Source organism: Aulonocara stuartgranti, assembly GCF_965226115.1.
Source record: "Aulonocara stuartgranti genome assembly, chromosome: 7".
NCBI classification, from domain to species: domain Eukaryota; kingdom Metazoa; phylum Chordata; class Actinopteri; order Cichliformes; family Cichlidae; genus Aulonocara; species Aulonocara stuartgranti.
This window is the reverse complement of record NC_138945.1, coordinates 29,864,335-29,887,830: the sequence shown is the minus strand read 5'-3', so window position 1 is coordinate 29,887,830 and position 23,496 is coordinate 29,864,335. Positions and strand designations below refer to the sequence as shown.

General features: G+C 39.6%; 1 protein-coding gene across 8 annotated transcripts in view; it reads left to right on the top strand.

Moving 5' to 3' along the window:
- Positions 1 to 23,496, top strand: part of palm2akap2 (PALM2 and AKAP2 fusion) — a 101,359-nt gene that overhangs the window by 72,157 nt on the left and 5,706 nt on the right. For all 8 annotated transcript variants that reach the window (XM_082538802.1, XM_082538801.1, XM_082538799.1 and 5 more), the window contains 5 exons: positions 19,071 to 19,289; positions 19,401 to 19,763; positions 20,914 to 21,012; positions 21,118 to 21,219; positions 21,406 to 22,867. In XM_082538802.1, the coding sequence (XP_082394928.1) occupies positions 19,071 to 19,289; positions 19,401 to 19,763; positions 20,914 to 21,012; positions 21,118 to 21,219; positions 21,406 to 22,867 (2,245 nt within the window). The remainder of the gene's footprint in view (positions 1 to 19,070; positions 19,290 to 19,400; positions 19,764 to 20,913; positions 21,013 to 21,117; positions 21,220 to 21,405; positions 22,868 to 23,496) is intronic.

The window sequence follows — 23,496 nt, the reverse complement described above, 5'->3', positions numbered from 1 at the left end:
CTACCCTTATAAACCCACCCATTTTTTCTAAAACTGTGGGCATAGGTCCCAAAAATATTTGGATTCACCAAATCTATAAAGAACTATTTGGAAAACCCCCCCCCAAAAGAACTGCCCCTTGGGGGAGGTGATTGAGAATGGTCCTTCCACCTACTCTAAAGAGTCTGGTAGCTTATTTAAAAGAAATCTATGCATTTTTCTGTTATTTCATACCATTTCACAAACAATACTTGATTAAGCATCAGTGACTGCAACCCAAATTATGCCTCAGTCACATGAGAGTAAAAATAGGATGGCAACTAGAAAAAAATCAGTTGTTGCCCTGGGATGATATTGAATTTAGTGAGCATTTGCAAGTAGCTGGAAGTAGTTGTCTTGTGGAAGTAGTGGTCCCCCAGAGGTTGAACATACAACACCTCTGACAAGGTTCAAGGTTCAAGGTTCTTTATTTGTCACATGCATAGTTATACAAGTATAACACACAGTGAAATGTAGCCTGACACGCCCCTCGACATGTGCAAAACAATTGGGGGGGGGAAGGGGGTGTAGAGGAAGAACATTATATATATATATATATATATATATATATATATATATATATATATATATATATATATATATATATATGTATATATATATGTATATATATATATATATATATATATATATATATATATATATATGTATATATATATATATATATATATATATATATATATGTGTATATATATATATATATGTATATATATATGTATATATATGTGTATATATATGTATATATATGTGTATATATATGTATATATATGTATATATATGTATATATATATATATATATGTATATATATATATATATATATATATATGTATATATATGTATATATATGTATATATATATATATATATGTATATATATATATATATATATATATGTATATATATGTATATATGTATATATATATATATATGTGTATATATATATATATATGTATATGTGTATATATATATATATATATATGTGTATATATATATATATATATATATGTGTATATATATATATATATATATATATATCAGGAAGAAGGAACACGAGAAGCTGGAGAAATACCAAGGGCTCAGAGAAGAGCTCGAGAGGATGTGGAGGGTGAAGGTAACGGTGGTCCCCGTGGTAATCGGAGCACTAGGTGCGGTGACTCCCAAGCTAGGCGAGTGGCTCCAGCAGATCCCGGGAACAACATCGGAAATCTCTGTCCAGAAGAGCGCAGTCCTGGGAACAGCTAAGATACTGCGCAGGACCCTCAAGCTCCCAGGCCTCTGGTAGAGGACCCGAGCTTGAAGGATAAACCGCCCGCAGGGGCGTGCTGGGTGTTTATATATGTATGTATATATGTATATATATATATGTATGTATATGTGTGTGTATATATATATATATATATATATATATATATATATATATATATATATATACACACATACATACACACATTGGGTGAATGTGCAGTAGTAGCAGCAAGCAGGTGAATTCTGTACATTAATATGAATAGACATCTGACTATTTTACAGGATAGACAATATAAACATATTTAAAATTAAAGGAATTGAAATGTACATTGTGCCTTGGTTTAGTGTCTGGAAGAGAGTCCTGACTCAGTCAATTATAGATGATGTGAGAGGGCGGGTGTGTGTGTTTAGGGCACGGATGGCTTGGGGATAGAAGCTCCTCTTGAGTCTCTCTGTCCTTGCCCGGAAGATGCGGAACCTTCTACCAGATTGCAGAAGTTGGAACAGTTTGTTGCCAGGATGGGACGGGTCCTTCAGTATCTGCGCTGCTCTAGTCCGGCATCTCCTGGTGTAGGTGTCCTGAAGCGGGGGGAGAGCAATCCTGCAGCAGCGTTCTGCTGTACGGATCACTCTCTGGAGAGCTTTTTGGTCCTTCACACAGCTGTTCCCAAACCACAATGTCATGTTCTGTGTGAGGATGCTCTCCACAGCGCCTGTATAGAAAATCCTGAGGATCTTTGGAGAGACAGCACTCCCTGTCAGACATATTAACATGGGGTTGTAAATAATTGCAGTCTAATATATAAGCATAGACAGGTTGGCAACACATTGCAATCAATCTCAGTCAGAATGTGTATTGAAGAGTGCTACTTGTCTGCGACAAGTCTCTTTTAAGTAGGGAACTTGACTCAGTTTTTTGCTAGCTGGTTGTCTACTGGTTATATTACTATATAAAAGCCAGGCTGCTGAGTGTTATTTTGCAGTCAAATCGCCACACTGGAGCAACTGCTTCACTTTAAGTGAAAGCAATTAATGTGAATTTCATTGGAAGGATTAAGGGGATTTTGAAAAATTTCTTTATGAAGGACAAAAAAATTCTGATTTGGACTTTTTAAAATGTGGGAATAGTGTTTCTTTAGTTGGATAAACACTAAATTAAACTGCTGTTATAAACAGTTTAATTTAAATATTAAATGTTGTTTGCATTATTTTAATTGTCTGGAGCCAGGTAATACACTAATATATCCAGTAGTGAATAAAAGAAAGTTTGAATCCAGCTTCTAAAACAAGCCAGAATTGCCACATTCCAGCTTAGAAAAAATGTCATCCAGTGTATTGCTATTTGTGCTCGAGGGAGGAAGAGAGCTAGTGGGATGCAGGAAATACAACAATACAATCCAGCTATGTAATGGCTGCCAGTACACAAACTCCACTACCCGCTATTGTCTGCAACATCCACCAAGTATTGTTGTACTGAGCAATAGAAGCCATTCATTTAACACAAAGCAAGATCAAGCCACCTGCTATCACAAATGCTGTTTACAACAACACACAAACATAGACAATGAAAGTGCATTACAAAAATGCAGAGGACGCAGCACAAGAGAACTGCTCTTAGACATAACACTTTTATACTGACATGGTCAGGAAACAGAGAGCTGAATTGCCTGTAGATGGGATAGTTTGGCTCAAAACTGAAGCAGAAGAATAATCAGTGTTGCATGGAGGGATGTTGACCTCTATTGCCAGGGCTACAAGCTTATCGTACTTCAGCTTTAGACTGGGGTATCATGTAGGCTTTAAATTTTACAGGCTGTGTGTTGTGAAGTTGAGCCAGAAAGGTAGAAGCTGATGTCCAGCCATCTGGTTACTAACAACAAGAACGCCTTATTTTTCCTTTGGGTTCAGCCAGGCAGAGTTGCAATCAGTTGGGCAGGATTCGCAGTTGCTGATGCTGTAATTTTTACAATTTCTCTCTGAGATGTGTGAGTGTGTGTGTTTGTGCGTAATGACTGATTCTGTTGTACAGTCCTGGAGGGAGTTTCCTGTAAAGGTTACCCAAGGTTATGGTATTTGGAAGCAAAACTCGGGACACTTACGGTTAACATTTCATTGATGCGCATTTCAGGAATGTACTGGTAGTGAGCCAGCTGAGACATTTTTGCAGTGTTACAGCAAACAGCCACAATATTAGCACCAGCCGTCCACTCTAGATCGGACTTGTCAGGAAATGGACACTCGATCTCTGGTGATGTTCCGTGGTGTCTGACACCTGGACCCTCTATGTCCTTGTTCTTGACTTCCTGCAGATGCTTGATTAGACTGGGACATAGGGAGTTTGGAGGTCAGCTGTTTCTTTCACCCCTCGTGCATTTTTATGTTTTGCACATCATTAATTTTCTGTTCTCTCCTATCACTCATCGCTCAGTTTCTTTCTATAATTCATAACAGCTCTAAAACAAAGCTGCCATTTGTCAAACCACCAGGTCTTCTCCACATACACATGTGGTACACATGTACCAAACAGGAATAATTTATATTGTGTTTGCTGCATAATAATATTAATAATAATTCACTGTAGATATATCGCAAATTTTAAAATCTGTGTTTATAAAGTGCTTCAGAGGAACAACAAAATAAAACAAACCATTGAGACCAACTACAGGAAGTTCACAGGAATTGAAAAGTTTAAATTTAATTTAATAAATGTAATAAAATTAATTTAATTTAATAAAACTTTAGCAAAAATGGAAACGCTTATCTATAAAAGTCTGTTTTGAGATGTAGATGACTCCACCCATCTGATTTCCTTGGCCAGACCATTTTAGGGACTCAGGGCACTGACTGTAAACGCTCTCCCTCCTCTAGTTTTCAGGTGTGGTGCTGGAATGTTTTAAAAAAAACTTTTCTTGAGGACCTAAAAGTTCATACTGGTGCATAATCTCTAATATAAATATCATTATTTGAATCATGTTAAAAACTAAATGAGTGCTGCTACATTTTGACGTATTCTCTTCCCAGTGCTTTTAGTTTGCATTCTTCCTTAAAAAAAAACAAAAATCAACATGGATGGAAAAAACAGTATTCAGATAAATGGAATATCTGAATCTAAATGGATAACGCAGTGACTGTCAGGCTCAGACATGTTTGCTGTCACTTGCTGTTTTCGTCCTTTGCGAATCCTCCTTCCTTCTAAATACTTGAGGCTAATGAGGTAGCTTCCGGAAATAGACTGGTGATTAACACACTGCTCCTTCCCAGTGTGAGGCAGAGCAGAAGTAGTTAATGCTATAAGCTAACAGCAGGAAACCGTTCACTCTCTTAGGACAGCAGTGTTATTATGCTCTGTCTCATGGTTAGGAACAAACCTGCATGTGCTACTTTCGCTAGGCGGCTATGGGTATGTGACATATAAGTATAGAGATGGGAATGCTTTATCTAAATTGATCAACTCACACAGAGGAAGCGTGCACTGATGATGGATGATGAGGTTAGACTCAAATCTAGATAAATTTCTATTGATCTAGTGTCGTTACATAATTTATTGTAGCTTTATAGTTTTAGTATTGACACCAGCTTTGTTTGGAGGCTCTTACTATTTACTGGATGGTCACTTAATCATCAAACGTTCATTTTGTCTGTTTTTAGGACAGTTTTAGTGATGCCGTCATGAAGCCAACTAAAAACCTAGCTTTGTTTATCAAACAGTCTTTTTGTGTGTGTGGTGCTGTAAGTCTTTCTTTACTCTTTGACCCAAACAATGCTAAATTTGAACTGATGTGTTGATCTAATCTTTAGCCTCCATTGATGTCAAACATGTGACACTCATAGCTGTGCTAATTTGATTAGTTGCTGACTGATTGACTGTAGTCTTGCATTAAAAACTGGCAACAAAAGCAACGGCACGCATCTGTGATTTATATCTTGATGGGAAACAAATTTTAATTCAGCAACCGATCCAGCAATTTGTGGTTGAACTGCTAAAAGCCACGTTGCTTTTATTGTACACCACTTCCTAATGGCTTCTTTTGACTCTGCATAAAATCCACAAAAAAATTGGCACGCTAGCTTCTCTGACCACATATCTTAATTTTATTGCAAACCTTTGCCCATTTGCCTGTTAGCTTCGCTGTGTGGTCTCTGCACCAAGGGTACTTTGGGACAAAATGGTAAGGTGGGCTAAATCACGCTGGGAAAGGATTAGAATTATATGCTTGGTGGCTTTTTCTTCACACACACATGTGCAAAACCACATCCTCGAAACAATCAATCTCAGCCATCCATGTGTCTCCGGCTCAAGTGAAGGTTTGCTCCTTCGTGTCTGTTCTTACTTTATATTTCTCATCTAACCTGTAGGTTTTCATTCTCATGATCTGATACTATACAGTCTATATTTGTCTGCCCAGTGTATCTTGGAGGTTACTTATTCTATAACAAACGGTTTGTCATTGTCCAACAAATTTTGTGTTCACTTTATGGATGTGTGCAATGTGATGAAACAAAGGGAATGATAATTGACTGCACACACTGCGGCCTGCTGGATTAACAGCAGGGGAGAGCTGGACTGTTACATAACCAGTGGAGGAGGAGGCTATCCGTGAACAATACACAGTAGTGGAGCTCAGCAGTAAACTGTTCCACAGTAAACTATGAAAATATATATTACATGGGTCTCACTATTAAAAACAGATAAATACATACGATCACACACTGGGTATATCTTCCTAATGTCATATATATATATTAACTCTAGTTTAAGATGTCTGGTCCATTTTACTGATTGGTTACTAATCAAATTAACCTATTACACCTAATTTCATGTCTGTGTCTCGGTTCCTGCTGGCAGAAATTAGTGCCTACATTAATTTAATCTGCAATTTGTGTCATATGATTAATGACTTTTTCGGGTGATGCTGTGGTAATGCTTGATTTAACTTTTATGCACATATTCTGTTTTTAAAGTTGGTCCTTGACTGTTTTGTTTAAAAAAAAAAAGTTTTGTAGGGTATTCATGGTTTTCCTGGCTCAAAATGGGCCTTTGGGGTTGACTATATATATAAAATTAAGCAGATAGTTTTTGTTGTCTTGGTTAGGTCATTTGACAGGGTAAATTTCAAAAATAATAATAATAAAGCTGTGGTTAAAATACTTTTGTCACAGGTTTTTCATTTTGGTGGAACCCCAAATCTGCATGGCTGGGCACCAGCCCATTATTCCTAATTGTTTCTTTTAAATCTCTCCTGGGAATCCTGTGATAGGTTTTGTTGACACTGTTGCTGTTTAGGGTAATCAACATGACCTGACTTTAAAAAAGGGGTTTTGAAAATATTCTACACCAGCAACTGACTCACTGTACCTCTACTGCCACATAATACATACTGTGCATATTGCACCAGTTCACTGGGCAAGTAGCCCAATACTGTTTGTTTTGCTTTCACAGTATGAAATATTATTAAACACACAGAGATCTATATTAAAGCAATGGAGTCATGGTCTTTAAAGACATACTGTTAGTAATATTGGGACAGCTGTCTAGTGTTACTGTGTTCAGACTGCTTTTTCTTCCAGTTAGCTCTGTGCTTGTGCTGTGAGTGTTAATCTGGCTGTCTGTTCTATGCTTGGAGAGCCTGTGTAAACGACTGGTCACACTCTCTGACTACAGACCTTTCTGCTTAAGAGCCCTCATCGGTGAGCATGAAAGTGTGTGTGTGTGTTTGTATGTGCGTGTGTAGCATTAGTATTCAGCCTGGAAAATCTCACTGAATCTGCTGTCAGGCCCTTTGTTGTTGCTCCATGAAGGGGTCTTGGGGGTTCTGGGTTTGAGTGTGAGTTGTGTCAAGAGAGGTATTTAAAGGAATACGAGTGATATGACTCCAGACATGCATTGCATTTCTGTGTACCACTCAAGCTTTGAAAAGGGACCTTAACATGATTTCTGTCTGGTTGTTGTTTCAGGCTCTCTGGCAGTGGGTAGGTGAATATTATTTTGCAGTGCTGCAATAAGCTGTCATTCTGTGTGTATGTCTGTGGCTTATGTCTGTAGCTTAGTAGAGATAAATAATAGACAGACTTGTTATTTTAGTCCTAATAGAACAGGATGGGCTCTGCTTTATTTCTGCTGTGCTGCTTGGCTGTGAATTGTTTAATGTGGGGGTTGCATGGACTGCAAATGAAAGCTGTTACATCCATCAATCAGTATCCACAGTAACCCCCACCCACTGGCCCCACAGGCGAGTAGATCAAAGTTTTACTAAGCCTTTTATTTATAATATATATTGGTAGACTTATATTTTCTATTAATAGCGTAAATAAATAAATGATGAGTTTTAAGAAAGACATCATTTTTTTTTGCTGACCACCAGAAATTGAAAGTAACTCCAAAAACCTTCCAGTCCTGCAGGAGTCTTTGGGAAAACAGCTTTCTGACATAACCTCTGTAAACACATTTGTGTCACTCTATTTAGGCCAGATTGAATAAAACATATCATAAATTTTGGTCATGCTGTGTTTCATAGTACAGGATTATCCAGGCTTTGCTCACTGGTTTGTGACTGACAAGTTGAGAATTTTCACAGTCAGACCTGAGTCTCTCTCATCACAATTTGTTTCAAAACATCAAGTTGGCAACAGCGAAATCGCTCATCCTGAGGTTTTCGGGAACGAATGAATGACTGGCAGCCTGGATGCTGTCAGGCAGTCAGCCTGCAGTTGACTGACATGATGTTTCAGCCAGCTGGTGCCTGTCGGTGTGCATATTCTCCATGTGCCTGCCTCTGTTCTCTCCGGGTACTCTGGTTAGGTTCCCACCAGTTGGGTTAATTGGTGATTCTAAATAATTTGTAGTTGTAAATGTGTGCGTCAGTGTGTCTTTACGTGTTATATCTGTGACAGCTGGGATAGGCTCCAGCCCCACCGCAACCTGAATTGGATAAGTGGAGGAAAATGGGTGGATGTATAGATGGAATTTATCGCAGCTTATTTGCATTCTGACTGCTTTTATTTTAACTTGTTATTTATTCTGTAGCTTTGGCACTGTGCTAAAACAAACCAACACTTTTCTTCACATTTAAGCTTCCTGAGCAGGTGGCTGTCACAGTGCTGCTTGCTCTGTTTGTTAGAGAGCAGAGGCAGTAGCTAGATGACAGCCCCATCTTTAATGCTGTCAACCTTTTTGAGAAAAAACAGAGGCTTCTTGAGCTTAATCTTCATTTGTGTTTTTAGTGCCACAAAGACCAGTAGCTTATGCAAGAAAAGAAAGAAAAAACCAAAGTAGTTATTTAAGAGGGTTTGCTTCAGCCAGTTTATTTCACAGGTGAAACAGCAACTGAACAGTCCACTTGTCCAACAAAAATGTGTTACTTGGACATATTATCATGTTTTAATCATTTATTTATTTCATTAACAATCAGCAACTGGACAAAAACAATTGGATAATCAGCTTGTTGTCTTTCGAATTATTTAAGTTGACCCAACTGACCACATCATCGATAGTAGTCTGCATTTGTGTGTCTGTTTTTGTGCAGGTGGCATGTATTTTTGGATGTATTTCCTGTGTTGAGTGCCATTTCCATGGACACAATTTACCACAGCTTCCTGGTTTCCTGTTGAGATGACCCTGTGAGCAGTGATAGGCTTATATCCAATCAGTTGTTTCCTTTAGTTTGCCGGATCGTTTTGTTTGACTTTTGGAAGGCTGATGTGTTCACCGCCCATCTTTTATGTTGTTTATGTCTTCATTTAGCAGGACTGTTCTGAGATTGAAGGATGGCAACATTTCATTGCAGACTCTAACTTTACTCAGTATTAGCCAGGACCCCTCTGAAAGGGGCTACTTTTGATAGGATGTTGTAGCCTGGAGAATTTGCTTTGACAGACATTGTATCAGTTAGACTGCACAATAGATGACTGACACATTTCACCTCAACCAGATGTTATGAAGCCAGCCTTTTTTTGGAAATAGATAATATTTCCTAAATCTTCATGAAAATTGTTTTTAGGTCATTTAGAAAATAGATTGGTTCATTTTCATGGTTTAACCCTCTTCAAACTTCCTATAAATGTGTAAAAGCAATACTTTTACAAATTCCAAAGGAGAATGAAGCATTTTAATTTCCAGCTATGCCTTTATTTGTCTCGGGAGGAGACACAAATCTTTTTAGGGTTGCATCAAGAAGGGCATCTGGCAATTCAAACATGCAGTGCTAATCGCTGTGGTGACCACTTATGAAACTAGCTCTGTCCTTATTTGTTATATAAAATAGAATTGTTAACAATACTAAGGAGTTTTAATCTGATGTTCATTTTAGCTGGGATAATGCAGAAAATACAAACTTACTGTTTGCAGATCTAAATGAATTATGACTATACATTGAATGTAACATTCAGCTAGGATTCAAAGGTTTTGTTAGCATGCAAATTTGTTGTTATTGAGAGTTAAACTATCCATAGAGAAACAAAACATATTTTGCTCCTGGCTGCAAATATGCTTTAGTTGGGCATTTTAACATGGCAGTCTGTGGGGACTGATTCAGTTTTGGAGCCAGTTTCAAGTAGCCATTGGCATAACTGCAATTTGAAGCTTGACTTCATTTTACAGTCCCAGAGGTTGCTGCTTGCCTGCAGGCTTTGTGGTCTCCCGTGACCTGTAAAAAAATATGTCACTCATTGAGAACTTGCCTCAAGGAATCCAGATTTCGCAGCAGTTGGGCTCCCATGTTGAACTTTGTCAAATTAACCCTTCGCATATTAGGAACCTCACACTGTGTTTTTTGGGGGTTTGTTGTTTTGGCGGTACAATATGTGAAAAAGTTACTTGTAACTTTATGCATAAGTATTGTGGTGGGGGTAGAGCTGTGTCTTTCTGCCATGCTGTAATAAGTAAATGTGTCATTTGCTGTGTTTTTAATCAATCATGATCTACTTCCATGACATAAGATTGCTCCGGGCATCAATAGTGTTGACCCAGTTGCATGGATTCACACATAGAAATACACACATGACTACACAATCACTCACACTGCTGCTGTGTTCCTCAGTCTGTGACTCTCTTTGTTTTCTCATCTTTCACGGTTCCTCTAATACATCCAGTACTAAGTTTGCAGAAATTAGCTTATCACTAAATTACTAGCACTGGCATACACAAATGACCATCACAAGTTTCTTTGTTCATTACACCCCTCCCTGAAATTAATCTCCCCGGTGCATATGCGATAATTGGGTTAGTGTCCCACTTTTCTGTGACCAGTTTCCCTTCATCATATGGCCCAGAGTTATTTCGAGCCTGGGAACTCACTGATGGCTTCTGATTTGTCAGTTCAAACAGGGGCACTTAAAAGGGGCAGGAGTGGCACAGCTCACATTTAATTTAAGATTTAAGTCGTTTTTCATTGTGGTCAGGACTGAATTCACAGTGAGGCTATCTCCTGTCACGCTCAAGTACAACTTTTTCTGGGCTTTCTTTCCCTTAGATTAGAATAACCTCTCTTACCTCTGTTTTCCACATATTCATACTGATTTCTTTCAGTTTTAATAAGATCTGAAAAAACATACTTGTTAATACTAAAATTAAAAGGTGTGAAAGATGACATTTCACTCCTGATAGTCAAAGAAAACAAGATTAGTGAGTGCACTTTATGCCTCTTCGGGTGTATCGCATCTGGCTGCGCTTCTTTTCAGTACAGTATCGCAAGTTACCAGTAAAAAGGAGGAATATAGTTTACATAGGGTGGAATAGCTGATTAAAATAAATACAATATATAAGGATAAAACTGCTTATTGAAGTAAAAATTAACCAAAATATACAATTAGATAATTGTACAATTACATAATTCTAATTAGAGTATAATTAGATTTTTTAAAAAAAAGTCTACAATTTCCACAAATATTCATATAAATGTCATGTAATTAAGACATTTCTAAGAAAAATAAAAAACTATCATTGTATGACGTAGGAAAGATTTCCTGTGTCTATCCATGTGGCAGTGGAGCCAAAAAAGGGAATCTTCTTATCTTCATTTACTGGTATTTAGCTGTTTGTAGCACCATCCTCCTTTGTTTTAGGAGCCACTAACACAATCGGACTAATTGCTCTTGTAAACTGGACAAAAGTCTTTCCACTTCAGCTGTGTCCTTATGTAGTGTTTGTGAGCAGAGAAAGTGAACCGTGACCAAGATCAGCTCTAATTTCTAGGAGCCTGATCCTATGACCCAGCAAACACACAGAATGAGACATGCAAACAGCGTTAGAGTAACGCTTGAATACAAAGACTGATTCGTATAATTAGATAGTTAATGCTGGTATTTGCCATTTGTGCCTGTGCTTTATCTTTAACAAGGGGGACAAGCCCATCAAACAACATGAACACTAACTTGCAGGTTTAGATTTCTCTACTGAAAGCACTAATAGTAAAATACTTTGAGGTGACATGGTTAAATTCATTTTATTAAAAGGTGAATACAGACAGTGAATCAGTCTAACCTTAATATGAGCCTGAGTCAACAGTCCTATGCTATGATGACAGAAGAAAATATCATTACTCTCTTATCAGCCCCTCCTATTTTCTTCAGTCATCATCTCTTCATCATCGCCTGCTTCTCGCTGTCAGCTCCATTCCGACAAGAGTTATAGGTTAAAGGGAAAGTAGGCAAGCAGCATGCACTGGGGAAAGAGAGAGTTTGTGCAGGAAGGGAGGAGGCACAGGATGGATGTTTTGTTGCCTGTGCTTATATGAGGGCTTGCACAGAAGGGGTCTTTGTGCATGAGCACGTGCATGCGGGGAAAGACATACACATGCACACAGTTTGCCCATGACATCACAGCTTACCGTTGCAGCCCGGCAGGAATGTGATTGAGAAAGGAGAAGCTTTGTGGAGGAGAGGAAAAGAGATGGGAGGGGAGGAAAAGGAGGAGAAGAAGAGGAGGAAAAGGCTTGGCTAGGGAAAAGTCCGGCACTCCCACTATTGGGAACGAGACGGGCCAGGGCTGGACAGAGCTAAATAGGAAAGCGGATAAAGCTTAAGGAAAGAAGATCTACGGATGTTATACAGTGCAGCTTTTAAACATTACACCATGGAAGTACAGATATCTCAAAAATAGATTAATCCAGTTGTACTTGAAGACACCATTAGGTGAGTAGTAACTAGTAATTTTTGTTTGACAAATTCATTTTATGACATTTCTTTACATCTAGTTATTTAGTTCATTAGATTGTACTTTTATTTGGGAGAGACATGGTAAAATATTCTGTTCACGTTTTCTTAGTTTTCCTCAAAAATGTTCAAATATATTTGTAAGAAAGAAAAATCCTGTGAATTGTCATCTAGAGCAGGTAACTGTGAACTTGAATATTGTAACAGAGAAGAAGGGAAAGTGATAGAGGAGGGAGAGAAATCCAATCCAAGGCACACACCCTAACAGATTTTTGTAAGTTATGTATGCCAAAGTTGAAATACTGTTGATTTGCTTGTCCAGATGTTTGAATGTCATGTTAAACTGCGCACTTTGGGCTGTTTAACCCCAGCTGTGTATCCCCCTTACTCAGTCCACCTGTCTGGCTGCTGTCATTCCCAACCTATTACTCATCGTGGATTAGTTAAAACACTGATTTATGCCATGGAATTTCAAATTGTCTAGCGTGAATAGTGATTAAACAAAGAAGATGTGGTGAATAGCACTGTTTGGCCTGGGTCCCCAATCCAGGGTGTTTGGGTATGAGAACACAGGGCTAAACCAGCACCAGGCTCTGGTTACCACTCAGGATCATATTCAGTCAGGAAGCAGATACGACAACACCAGCTGTACTGGGTTACACAGAAGTGTAGTGTGAGTGTTGTGTGACTGCGTCATCATACTTTCACTTCATGTTTGCCATGTGTTTTGGTGGATTTGTGTGCTCTAGCGAAAGACCATGACGTGATATTAAAGTTATGGAAAATGTGTGTATGTGCGCGTGTGTGTGTACAGCCTGTGAGTCATGAAGTGTGTGTCCATGTATTTGGGTAAATTCTCATCTTATTGAGTGTGTTCCCCACTACCACCATCCAACATCTCCAGCATGCAGCTTAGTATGTGTGCTCAGATACAGAGTATGTGTGTCTATTTGTGATTTTTGGGTATCACAGCCAGAGCCTAAGCATTTCCAGATGTGATAGCTGGAGACAGGCAGAGACGGAGGCAGAACATGCGACTCTAGCTGACTCATATAGAGTCAAGATTGTATTCCACTGAATTCCCACCCAATATGAAATCATAATACACCCAATGTAATTGAATAAGTTATAGTAAGATGGGTGCAGGGCTATTTAGACTCCTAATATCATGTTTTACACTCATGTTACTCTTACAGCCAAAACAATGCTATTTATCCTTCATGTATATTTGACTGCTTTTGGAAATGTAACAGCTATTGGGCACATGTCTGAAGTTTTCAAACATTCAAGCACATTATGAGCTGTGTCTCTTTTCCATAGACAGATGGTTTCTTTTCACACTCACAAACAGATGCATGCAGACAGCTTGCTCCTTTAGCCAGACAGGGAAGGTGTACAGTGTCCTTCATCACAGGTATTAGAGCCTGAGCCTTGAGGACAGGCAGCTATGCCTGGAATGTCAGTTCACCTCTATTGGAGTCAGAAACACACAAACGCATACACGCATGCACACCTGCTATACAAATACACACCCTTGAAAGAACGCACTCTTGCATGCATGCACCGATGCACAGCTACAGTCACATACACACTCCTTTTGTGTGTGTGCAGCAGAATAGCACTGCATATGAAACATTCCTGTACTGTAGTACTGTTTTCCTGGGCCAGTAACAGGATATCCTCCCCCTCTGTACTGTCCTGCCTGCTGGACATGGACTCCTACACACACATTCCTGCACATAAAAACACACACACACACACACATATAAATGTGTGTAATATTTGCAGCAGGTCAAATAAGTAGACAGAGGAGCTTATCTGGGCATGAGTGTGTGTAAAAAGCAGGGACATCTGGTCCTCACATGATCCCGAATATAATTAACTGGGTGAAAAATCTTTTGACTTGTTGAAGGCAGAGTGTGAATGTATGAGAGATGGAGAAAGGGAAAAAAGAACCTCGAATTCCTTTTGCTGAAATGATAAAGTAGTAGCAGAGGCATTATAAGTCGAAGACTCGGCACTCCGGGAATCACTAATTGAAATCTATTCCACAACAGCAAAAATGGTGGTAGAAAAATAACTTCCAGGATTATAAAAAAGGTATTTAACTAATATGGGGGAAAAGTCAAACAACTTCTTGTGCAGTTTTTATTAGATTTGAGTTATGATTTGTTCAGTTTTTATGAAATTTAAATTAAACCAGGTAAAGCTTCAAAATAGTTGCCCAAATACATGCCCTGAGTCATTTCATCATGTCTGTGAAATTTAGAGACTTGCCTGTAGTAAAAGTAATAAGACAGCCTGCGATTAGTTTTATGATAGTTTAACCAATCACTGTACAGAGAAAGTAATTATAAAATTGGTCTTAGTCAAAACTAAAGCGCTTCTTGGAAGTGGTGTTTTTGTTAGCTGTCCAAATGTCTCTAGAGACTGTATCAGTCTCGCTCACTGTATCAGTACATTTCTTTTGTCTGCAGGATTGAGTAAATATTTTTGAGTCCATGAATGCGTTTCTTTGGCATAACTTTTTATTCCCCTGATCTCCCTCTTTGAGAATTTGATTCTGTAAAGAATTCACTTTAAAGGCCAGCTGCTGAATTGCAACACAAGGTGGAGGCTCATTCCTTATCGTTGATTTGAGCAAGAGTTAAGAGTTGCACACATATTGTTTTCATTTGTCATTAGCAGACATAGTGCTTAAGATATTGGGTATTGTGAGGTTGTTGTTATGTACTGTGCTGTGTGGGTTGCATACATACACCTTCACAAATACACGAGGAAATGCTTTTTTTCTGGCAGGCAGCGGGAAGCTGGATTGGGAAGAAGAGTTATTATACGCTTGGATAATTATTCTTTATATTTGACTCTACAAATCTTGGAAATCAGATACTTACTTGGGATGGCATGACCTTGACCTCAGTGACATGTGAAGAAGTCCTTTTTATCATGATATAGCCTTCATTGCAAACCTTAAATAAATATCTCTAAAATTCTAAACATGTCTCAGAGTTATGCTGAAAAACATAGTTCATGCAATAAAGTCTTCTAGGCTGGACTCATTAATATCAGGCTGTTCTAAAAGTTGTCTAAAAAGGCCCCAGTTAATCCAAAACTGCAGTGAGAGCACTAGAGACGAGAAAGAGTTACATATTAGCTATTCTTCCTTGGCTTATTTGGGGTTCCTAGAGTTTTTAAAAGTAGAATTGGAAGCAGAGCCTTCAAGTATCAGGCCCCTCTTCTGTGGAATCAGCTCCCAGTTTGGATTTGAGAAATAGGCACTCTCTGCTTTTAAGAACTTGCTCTCCTGGATCACGTGACTCTGAACCATCCCCTAGTTATGCTGCACTGAGCATTTCTTCTTCACTCACCTCGTTTCACTCCTCACATGTTTCTGCACCACTGCAACATGTCATTAATGTTGGTCTCCTCTCTCCCTTAGCCTGTGTAATTTCCTGTCCCCATATGCTCTCTTTTTCTTTTCTGTTTCCTCTAACCATACCATCGGTCACAGTGGATAGCTGCCCCTGTCTGGACCTGGTTCGGCTGGAGGTTTCTTCCTCTTAAAAGGGAGTTTTTCCTTCCCACAGCTTGCTTGCTCACAGGGGGTCACTTGAGTGTTGGGGTTTTTCCCAGAATACTGTAGGTTCTTACAATATAAAGCACTGTGAGGTGACTCTTGTTGTGAATTGTATTTTTGAATTCTTTTTTATGTCATTTTTACTTTTTGTTTTTAATTTAGTTCAGTTTCATTTTCATTCCCAAGTTAGTTGGTTTGTTTGTTTCAGTTTAGTTTGTGTTTGAAAAGTTTAGTTTCAGTTTTGTTGTTGTTGGTTTCATTTTGGTTTATGCCTTTTAAATTATTATTGTATGAAAGGTGTAACAGATGGGCAGGATTTAGGGAAACCATTACAAGAATTGCTATAAAAACACAACCTTTTCAAAGCAGCTGACTTACTGTCTTGTGGACATCCACAGTCTCAATAAACATATCCATCAAAGCTTCATCAGGGACACTGTGATAATAGAATTTTTCCAAACTAACAAACACTAAAGCTAAGCAGATTTCCTATATATTTTTCTTTAATTTTCAAAGGGGTTTTTTTGTTTTGTCTTATATTTTATCAAAAGTCAAGTTTTTTTTCATATACAGTTTTAATTTTTAGTTTAGTTTTAATTAAATGTAAAAGCTTAAAACTTTGGTTGGAGGATGTTAATATATTGCCAAACCTGTTCTCACAACAAGTTATTAGCAGATTTCTGTTAACATTTGTAAAGACAGTAATTTCCCAGAGGATAAATGTCAATAAACTCCATGCTCTCCTCCCTTTTCCTTTAGCACCAGTATGAGACTGACATTTGTGGTTTCTGGTAAAATCCCCCAACTATTGGGTGGCTTGTTATAAATTCTGTAAGCTGCTTTTTGAGCCCCATCTTCCAGTAAAAATATTATTCATGTTGATGCCTTAAAACCTACAAAACAAAGTAAATCTCCATTAATTTTAGGTGTCTTGTGTCGTAATTAGCCAACATTTGTATGTTAAACCCATATGGGGGGGGGGGGGGGGGGTTCCACTGAAATCCTGATTGAACTGGCATTTTAAGCATGCTGATGTTAGTAATTAGGACAAAAAAAACACTGTCCCTGAAGACTCACAAATCCATTAGACAGTGTTTTGGTTTTTTGAGGTCTATTGTTATTTTACACTAGATTTTACAGAGGCACATTAGAGAATGTGTTAATAGATCGATAAAGAGAGAGAGTATGGAAGCAAAGAGATGACCAAGATGCCCTCAGACAACATTTTTATTAAAAGGGAGGTGGAAGAGAGCAATAAAGAAAAGATGACTAGGGAGGTGAAGGGAATGTAGAGGAAACTGTCCCTTCACAAAGCTTTTTAAATAGAGCTGGTCAAATCCTCCAAGAGACTTCACTGGCCACTGTTTCAGCATTTGAGCAATCTCAGAGAGCAGAGAGGAAGGAAAAAGCTCAAAAGGGGCGGTGAAGAGGAAGTGTAGATCAAGAAACTGAAAGGGAGCAAAAAGAGGGAGTGGTACGTGAGGAAAAGAAAGTGATCCAGGCTTAATTTTCATGTTGACAATAAATCCAGCTGAATTATGCCACTGATTGTCCAAAACCCCGTCCTGTGGATAGTAAGAAGAAGGAATGTTCCCAAATGGTACAATATGACAGTCTGGTAGTTTGTCTGAGGCCTGAGGTGGAAGAGAAGAAAAAGCCGCTCACTTTTGCAGAGCTGTGTCAAATGATTACTATTTTCTTTATTTGTTGTTTATGATTTAAAAAAAAGAAAAGAAAAATATCCTCATAAAATCCCAGTGCTCAGGATGACCTCATGAAGTGTTTGATATGTCTGACAAAATGTTGAAAACACCCAAATTTTCAGATTTGTAATCCTGGTGACATATTTTCTACTAGTACTACTAGTACTTCTACTCGTATGTGAAGTTGACAGCTAGTTTTCTCTCTAATAACCTGTTGGTTAATGGTTAATTTATCAGCAGACTAGTTTACTAAAGTTATTCTCATTAAATCCCCTCACACAGACTGAAATATTAAAAAAGAGGGGTCAACAACTCCTCATTAAGCTCCTGTTAGAGATACGCACATGCTTAAGGATGAATTATAATGGCTACAAGGCAGTAAAGAAGGAAACCAACATTTTTAGAGAGTAATGTCCAGGAAAAGAGAGGCTGAACTGTGTAAATTTAGCTTCTTATTAATGGTTTATCTGGAATGTGAAGGATGATTCATTAAACCAGGTTGAGGATCTGATCTGTGCATACTAATGCTTCAATCAATATGGACCTTACAAGACTCAGCTACTGCCTGTATCATTCTTCCTTGAATGACTACAAGTGATATGTAAGTTTAAAAAGTGTATTTATAGAATGAAACATAATATATTAAAAAAAAAAAAAAAAAAGGTCTTATGATAGAACATCACCATTTTGCCTTATCTGGTGATATGTGCTTCATAATGTGACATACTTTCAAACCATGGTATAATAAGTATGATGTAGCCGTGTTAGCTGACCTGAGGTCACCTGTGTATTTTTATAATAGTGTGCCGTACATATTAAATTCCATGATATGTAGCAGTTGTCTATCAGTCAGACAATTAGTTGGAACTGGCCCAACGTGCACCACATTAGGAAAATCTTTTGTGTTTAGACGGCATTCATTCTTCTCAAAATAGCTACTGACAACATGGCCCTGAGCCTGGTGCTTAATCTGAAACACTTAAGTGCAGCTCCTCCTAGAAAAGACGAGTGAATGTGTGTAAAGGTGTATCTTCAACCTGAAATGTCTTCAAAGCTGACATAGCAAACAGAACGCCTGAGTGCTTTGACTGTTGTAGCAGTCTTCTGTCATACAGAGCAACTGTGTGTATTTTGTCGCCCCTTAGTGGTGGGAACCAGTCAGAACACAGTGTTCTGCTGCAATGCAGACCAAAGAACATTCATGTGTGAATTGATGTGTCTAAATGATAGTGGTTAGAAGCGGCTGACCTTTCAAAATAATATCTAAAGTTATTAAATGTCCACATTGTCTTTATTAAACCAACTATCAGTCAGCTTCAGCCGGCAGAGCTTCTGAAACACCAATGTTTCTTTGTTGACAGAAATCATGGCAAGCAGAGGATGTCAGTGACTCAGTCCCGAGAGAGCGAGCCCTGAAAACTGTCAGTTTCCAGGAGTCAGTCAGCGTTATCACTGACAGGCCTGCAGCCATGGAACTGGAGAGCCAGCAGATCCAGCACGACTGTCTCAGCAGTCCCAGTAACAGAGCCCACAGTCCAGTTGGAATGAAAGTAGAGACTCCTGACTGTGAGGTAGTGCAGGTATGCAGATCAAAACAAGTTAACTAAAAGGTTTTAACTTCTTGTTTTATTATTTGAAATTGGCGGCACATTCTGTCACAGTATTTTGAAATATGACTGTTGTTTCCACAGGAGATCTGCTACCTGGACCAGGTGTTAGATGCAGCCTCAGACACACCCACAAATGGGAACTCCTCTCTGTCACATCACACCAAACCCATCAGCATAGATGGAACTTCTCCTTCTGTGTGTGTGTCACCCTCCTCCCCTGTCAATCACCACTCGATCGTTGTGGAGGGACAAAAACAAACCACGTTTCTCCACCAGGACGAGTCTGCCGTTAAAACCAACGGGCACGCGCAGGGAGACGAGTCTGGGGGCAGCAGGGCAAAGTTTGAGCTGCGAGCATTTCAGGAGGAGAAACGCCCGGCCAAGCTGTTCACCCCTGGAGAGGAGCAGCAGGTCAGGGTGACGAGGAGACGTCCCTCAGAGGAGGTAAAAGGCTGCTGGATAATGTATCAGACTGTAACAAATACGCTATTCAGAAACACAGCCACAGGAGACCACGGTTTGTTTTATCAAATCATGTCTTATGAAAACAAAAATGATGTAAAACAAGCAAAGATGAGTTACTTGGGGTAGGTTTACCCCATTCACTAGCATGCTTTTGTTTATAATGATAAATAACCATTCTAACACGAAAAACAACAAAATAAAATGAAATGATTAGTACTTAATGCAAAAAGTGTACTTGCTTTCAGTTGCTCTATTTTAATACCAGAGGCCTACTCTTAAAGACCAGTGTTCCTTCATTATTACTATACAAAATATAAAACACCTGGAAACATTTTTTAATGTACAAACTACGTAAGTAGAAAGGTCATGACTGAGATCACTGTAATCTTACTGCCACATAAGACTTCATATTGAATTGTGAAATACAGGCTTGAAGGAAGGAATTTTGAAATTGAAAGTGTGTGGCAACTGTCAGTGACTCATGATATGACATCAAAGCTCAAAAAGACATATGTGGTAACATAAATAGAAACAATGGCAATCCCCTGAAATTCTATCAACAGAAGGGGCTCAAAACACTGTTTTTGATCCTAAGTAATATTAAAGCGTCATACTAAGACCACAGTCCAAAATGTAACCTCCCACAGGCCTCAGGAGAAGCCTGAAACTGCGACACTTTCCCACAATAGTTACACTTACTCATACACTAAAAGATTTGGCAAAGACTCGGGATTTTGCAAGGTTACTATTTGCAAGGAGTACAACTTAATTCCTTGAGAAATTGTTCCCGTCATGCTGCAGATTTCCAAGGAAGAAAAACTGCTGAGTAATGGAACAGACACAGAAAGAGCTTTAGTGGTTTGTTCTGAAAAAAAGACAGCTCTGACTGAGATTTATGAGCACCTTACACTGAATGATCGAGACACAACTGCTGTGATTTTACCGCAACACGATTGTGTGACACTGACGTTGCTTGAAAAGCTGTTAGCATTACTTGTAAGATGGCATTAACCAGTACACAATACACAATAAAAACTTTCTTTGTTTCCTTGTTGGTGCACTAGTTTATTGGAAATTCTCTTTGTACATTTTCACACTCTTCTTCTCCTGGTTTGTTTTTCCATGTCAGGTTCAGGAATTGGAGCGTGAGCGTCAGGAGCTGATCAGAGACCAGGCAGTGAAGAAAAACCCTTCGATTGCTCAGCGCTGGTGGAACCCTCCTCAGGAGGTAGATCACCATTTAATCTCTGGTAGTTTTCGTTTTTCATTTAAACTGTGTTGTCCTAATGACAAATTGATTGATTTGCCATTTTGTTGTTTCAAATCATTCAAGATCCCTTTGGAAGAACAGCTAGAGGCAGATAAGCTCGAGTCTCTCAGGAAGTACCAGGAGAGGAAACAGCAGCGACATAATCACACTTATGCATACACACAGGTAAGACACACAAACACATGCACAAAACAAAGGAGCTCAAGCTCACACACTCAAACATGTTCTTTGACTTTGAGGAAGCATGATAAATTTGGACTGTAATAGATTAAATAAAGATGTCTTAAGCCTCATTGCTGTGCAGTTTTCTAATTGACTCTTTTGTATTCTGTACTCTCATCTGTTTTGCAGCCTCAGGTGTCAGGCCCTCCCACAGTGGTAACCCTTGATTCGGAGCTAACCAGGAAGGAGGACATCGTGGAGGAGCAGATCAACTTCTCCTCTGCTAGGAAGCAGTTTTTGCAAGGGGAGGCTACCAAGAAGGATGTAGCTCCTCAAATATACTCTGCCAAACCCTTCTCGAAATCCACAGCCAGGGGCAGCCACGGGAGCAGTGACATTGTTGCAGAAACTGGGGAGACGCACGTGACCTGGTCTGATGAAAGAACTAAAGATGAATTCACATGTGCGCTAGCTGTGATGACAATCCTACCTGAGGAAGAGGAAGCAAAAGGTCATTTTCATCCAGCTTTTCACCCAGAGGAGTCTGACTCAGGACTGGACGAGTTATCAGTCCGCTCTCAGGACACTACTATATTTAGCTTGGATAACGTTTCTGACAGCGGGGCTTCGCTACCCCCTACCCCATTGCCACTTACCCCTGTGTCACCACCTACCCCTCAGCCAACTACTCCAGTCAACGGGCAGATGAGTGGCAGTCCAACAGAAGATGAGCTGGAGTACCACGCTGGGGTTCTTGTTCAAAATGCCATCCAAAATGCCCTAGCAGCTGAAAACGTAGAAGACTGGCAGCAAGCTGACTTGAATTCTTCACAGCTGAGTACCCCTGCATCTCCATGCTCTGTATCCACAAGCAGCCCAGTGCCAGTTTCTTCCTCCCCTGTGTCTTCTGGTGGAGCCCCCAGTTTCCAGTCACTTGTGTCCTCCAGTCCTGCGCCATCCAACTCATCCCCACAGCCAGACAGGCAGCCAGTGGTGAGAGTTGTTTCCCAAGAGAAGCCATCAGAATCACAAGAGGCTCAGAAGCAACAGCAGTCCCCAAGACCAGCACAATCACAGCTCCAGACGCCTTCTCCTCCACCGTCTCAGCCTGTCTCACCACCACAGAGGCCCAGAGACGGAGGTCCCAGGATTAAAATCCAGTCCTCCTACACCAGAGCGCTTGCTTCATCAGCTCCAGCCCCAGCTCCTGCGCCTGTGCCTGCTCCTGCCACAACAGCTCCTGTCTCTAGGCCAACCCCTGTATACCGTCCCCCGTCTCCTCCAAGCCCAGAGAAACCAGAGTTCAGCTACTTCAGTAAATACTCAGAGGCGGCTGAACTGCGTAGCACGGCGACAGCAGCGCGAGGGCCAGAGGTGGAGGCGGCTAGTGGCCCGTTCCGCCTGCGCTCCAAGAAGCAGCGAACTCTGTCCATGATTGAAGAGGAGATCCGAGCAGCTCAGCAGAGAGAGGAAGAACTGAAGAAGCAGAGGGAGGTGCAGCCTACCGTTGTTGTCCGGCCCAGCGGCACTTCCAGCAGTAGTCATGGACCTGTGAGGACGGGGATGCGGCACGCCACTATTTCCCCCACAGATAAGATGAAGAGCAACAGTTTGCCAACTAGACTCACATTGACAGCACGGACAGCGCCAGGTCAGTTAGTACTGCAGGTCCTCACAAGGGTCATACAGTCATACAGTTAACAAGCTTATTAGTTTATTTTAAATGCCAGAATCAACCCATCAACTTCAACATTACTCAGTTGGAAAGCTAATGGGTAAATATTAGCATGTAAATTTGCTGTTTATGAATTCCTGTGACTAAAAGAAAGAGTTTTTTTTAGCTTCTTTTTTTAACAGAAGAGAGCCATGCAGCCAGCAGCACAAGGAAAAGTTCATGCTGTATTATTCTAGAGTGGTAAAGGAGGAAAACCCCTATGTTAGAAATGGTCTAAAAGTAGCTCATGAGGTAGAAAAGGTCATCTACTAATTGGAAGTTGGTCAGATCCCCGACTGCTCCAGTCTGTGTGTCAAAGTATTCTTAGGCAAGATACTGAAGATTAAAATGCTCTTTAATGCGTCCATCCGAGTATCTATGTGTGTGAATGTTAGATAGAAAGCACTTAAGTATAGAAAAAGTGCTTGTGTGAATGGGTGTGAATGAGGCATGTTGTATAAAGCTAGATTTTGAGTGCTCAAGTAAAAAAGTGCTGTATAAGAATCAGTCAGTCCAACCACCCACAAAATGACTGCTTGCATGCTCTTTCCTCAGTCATAGCAGGC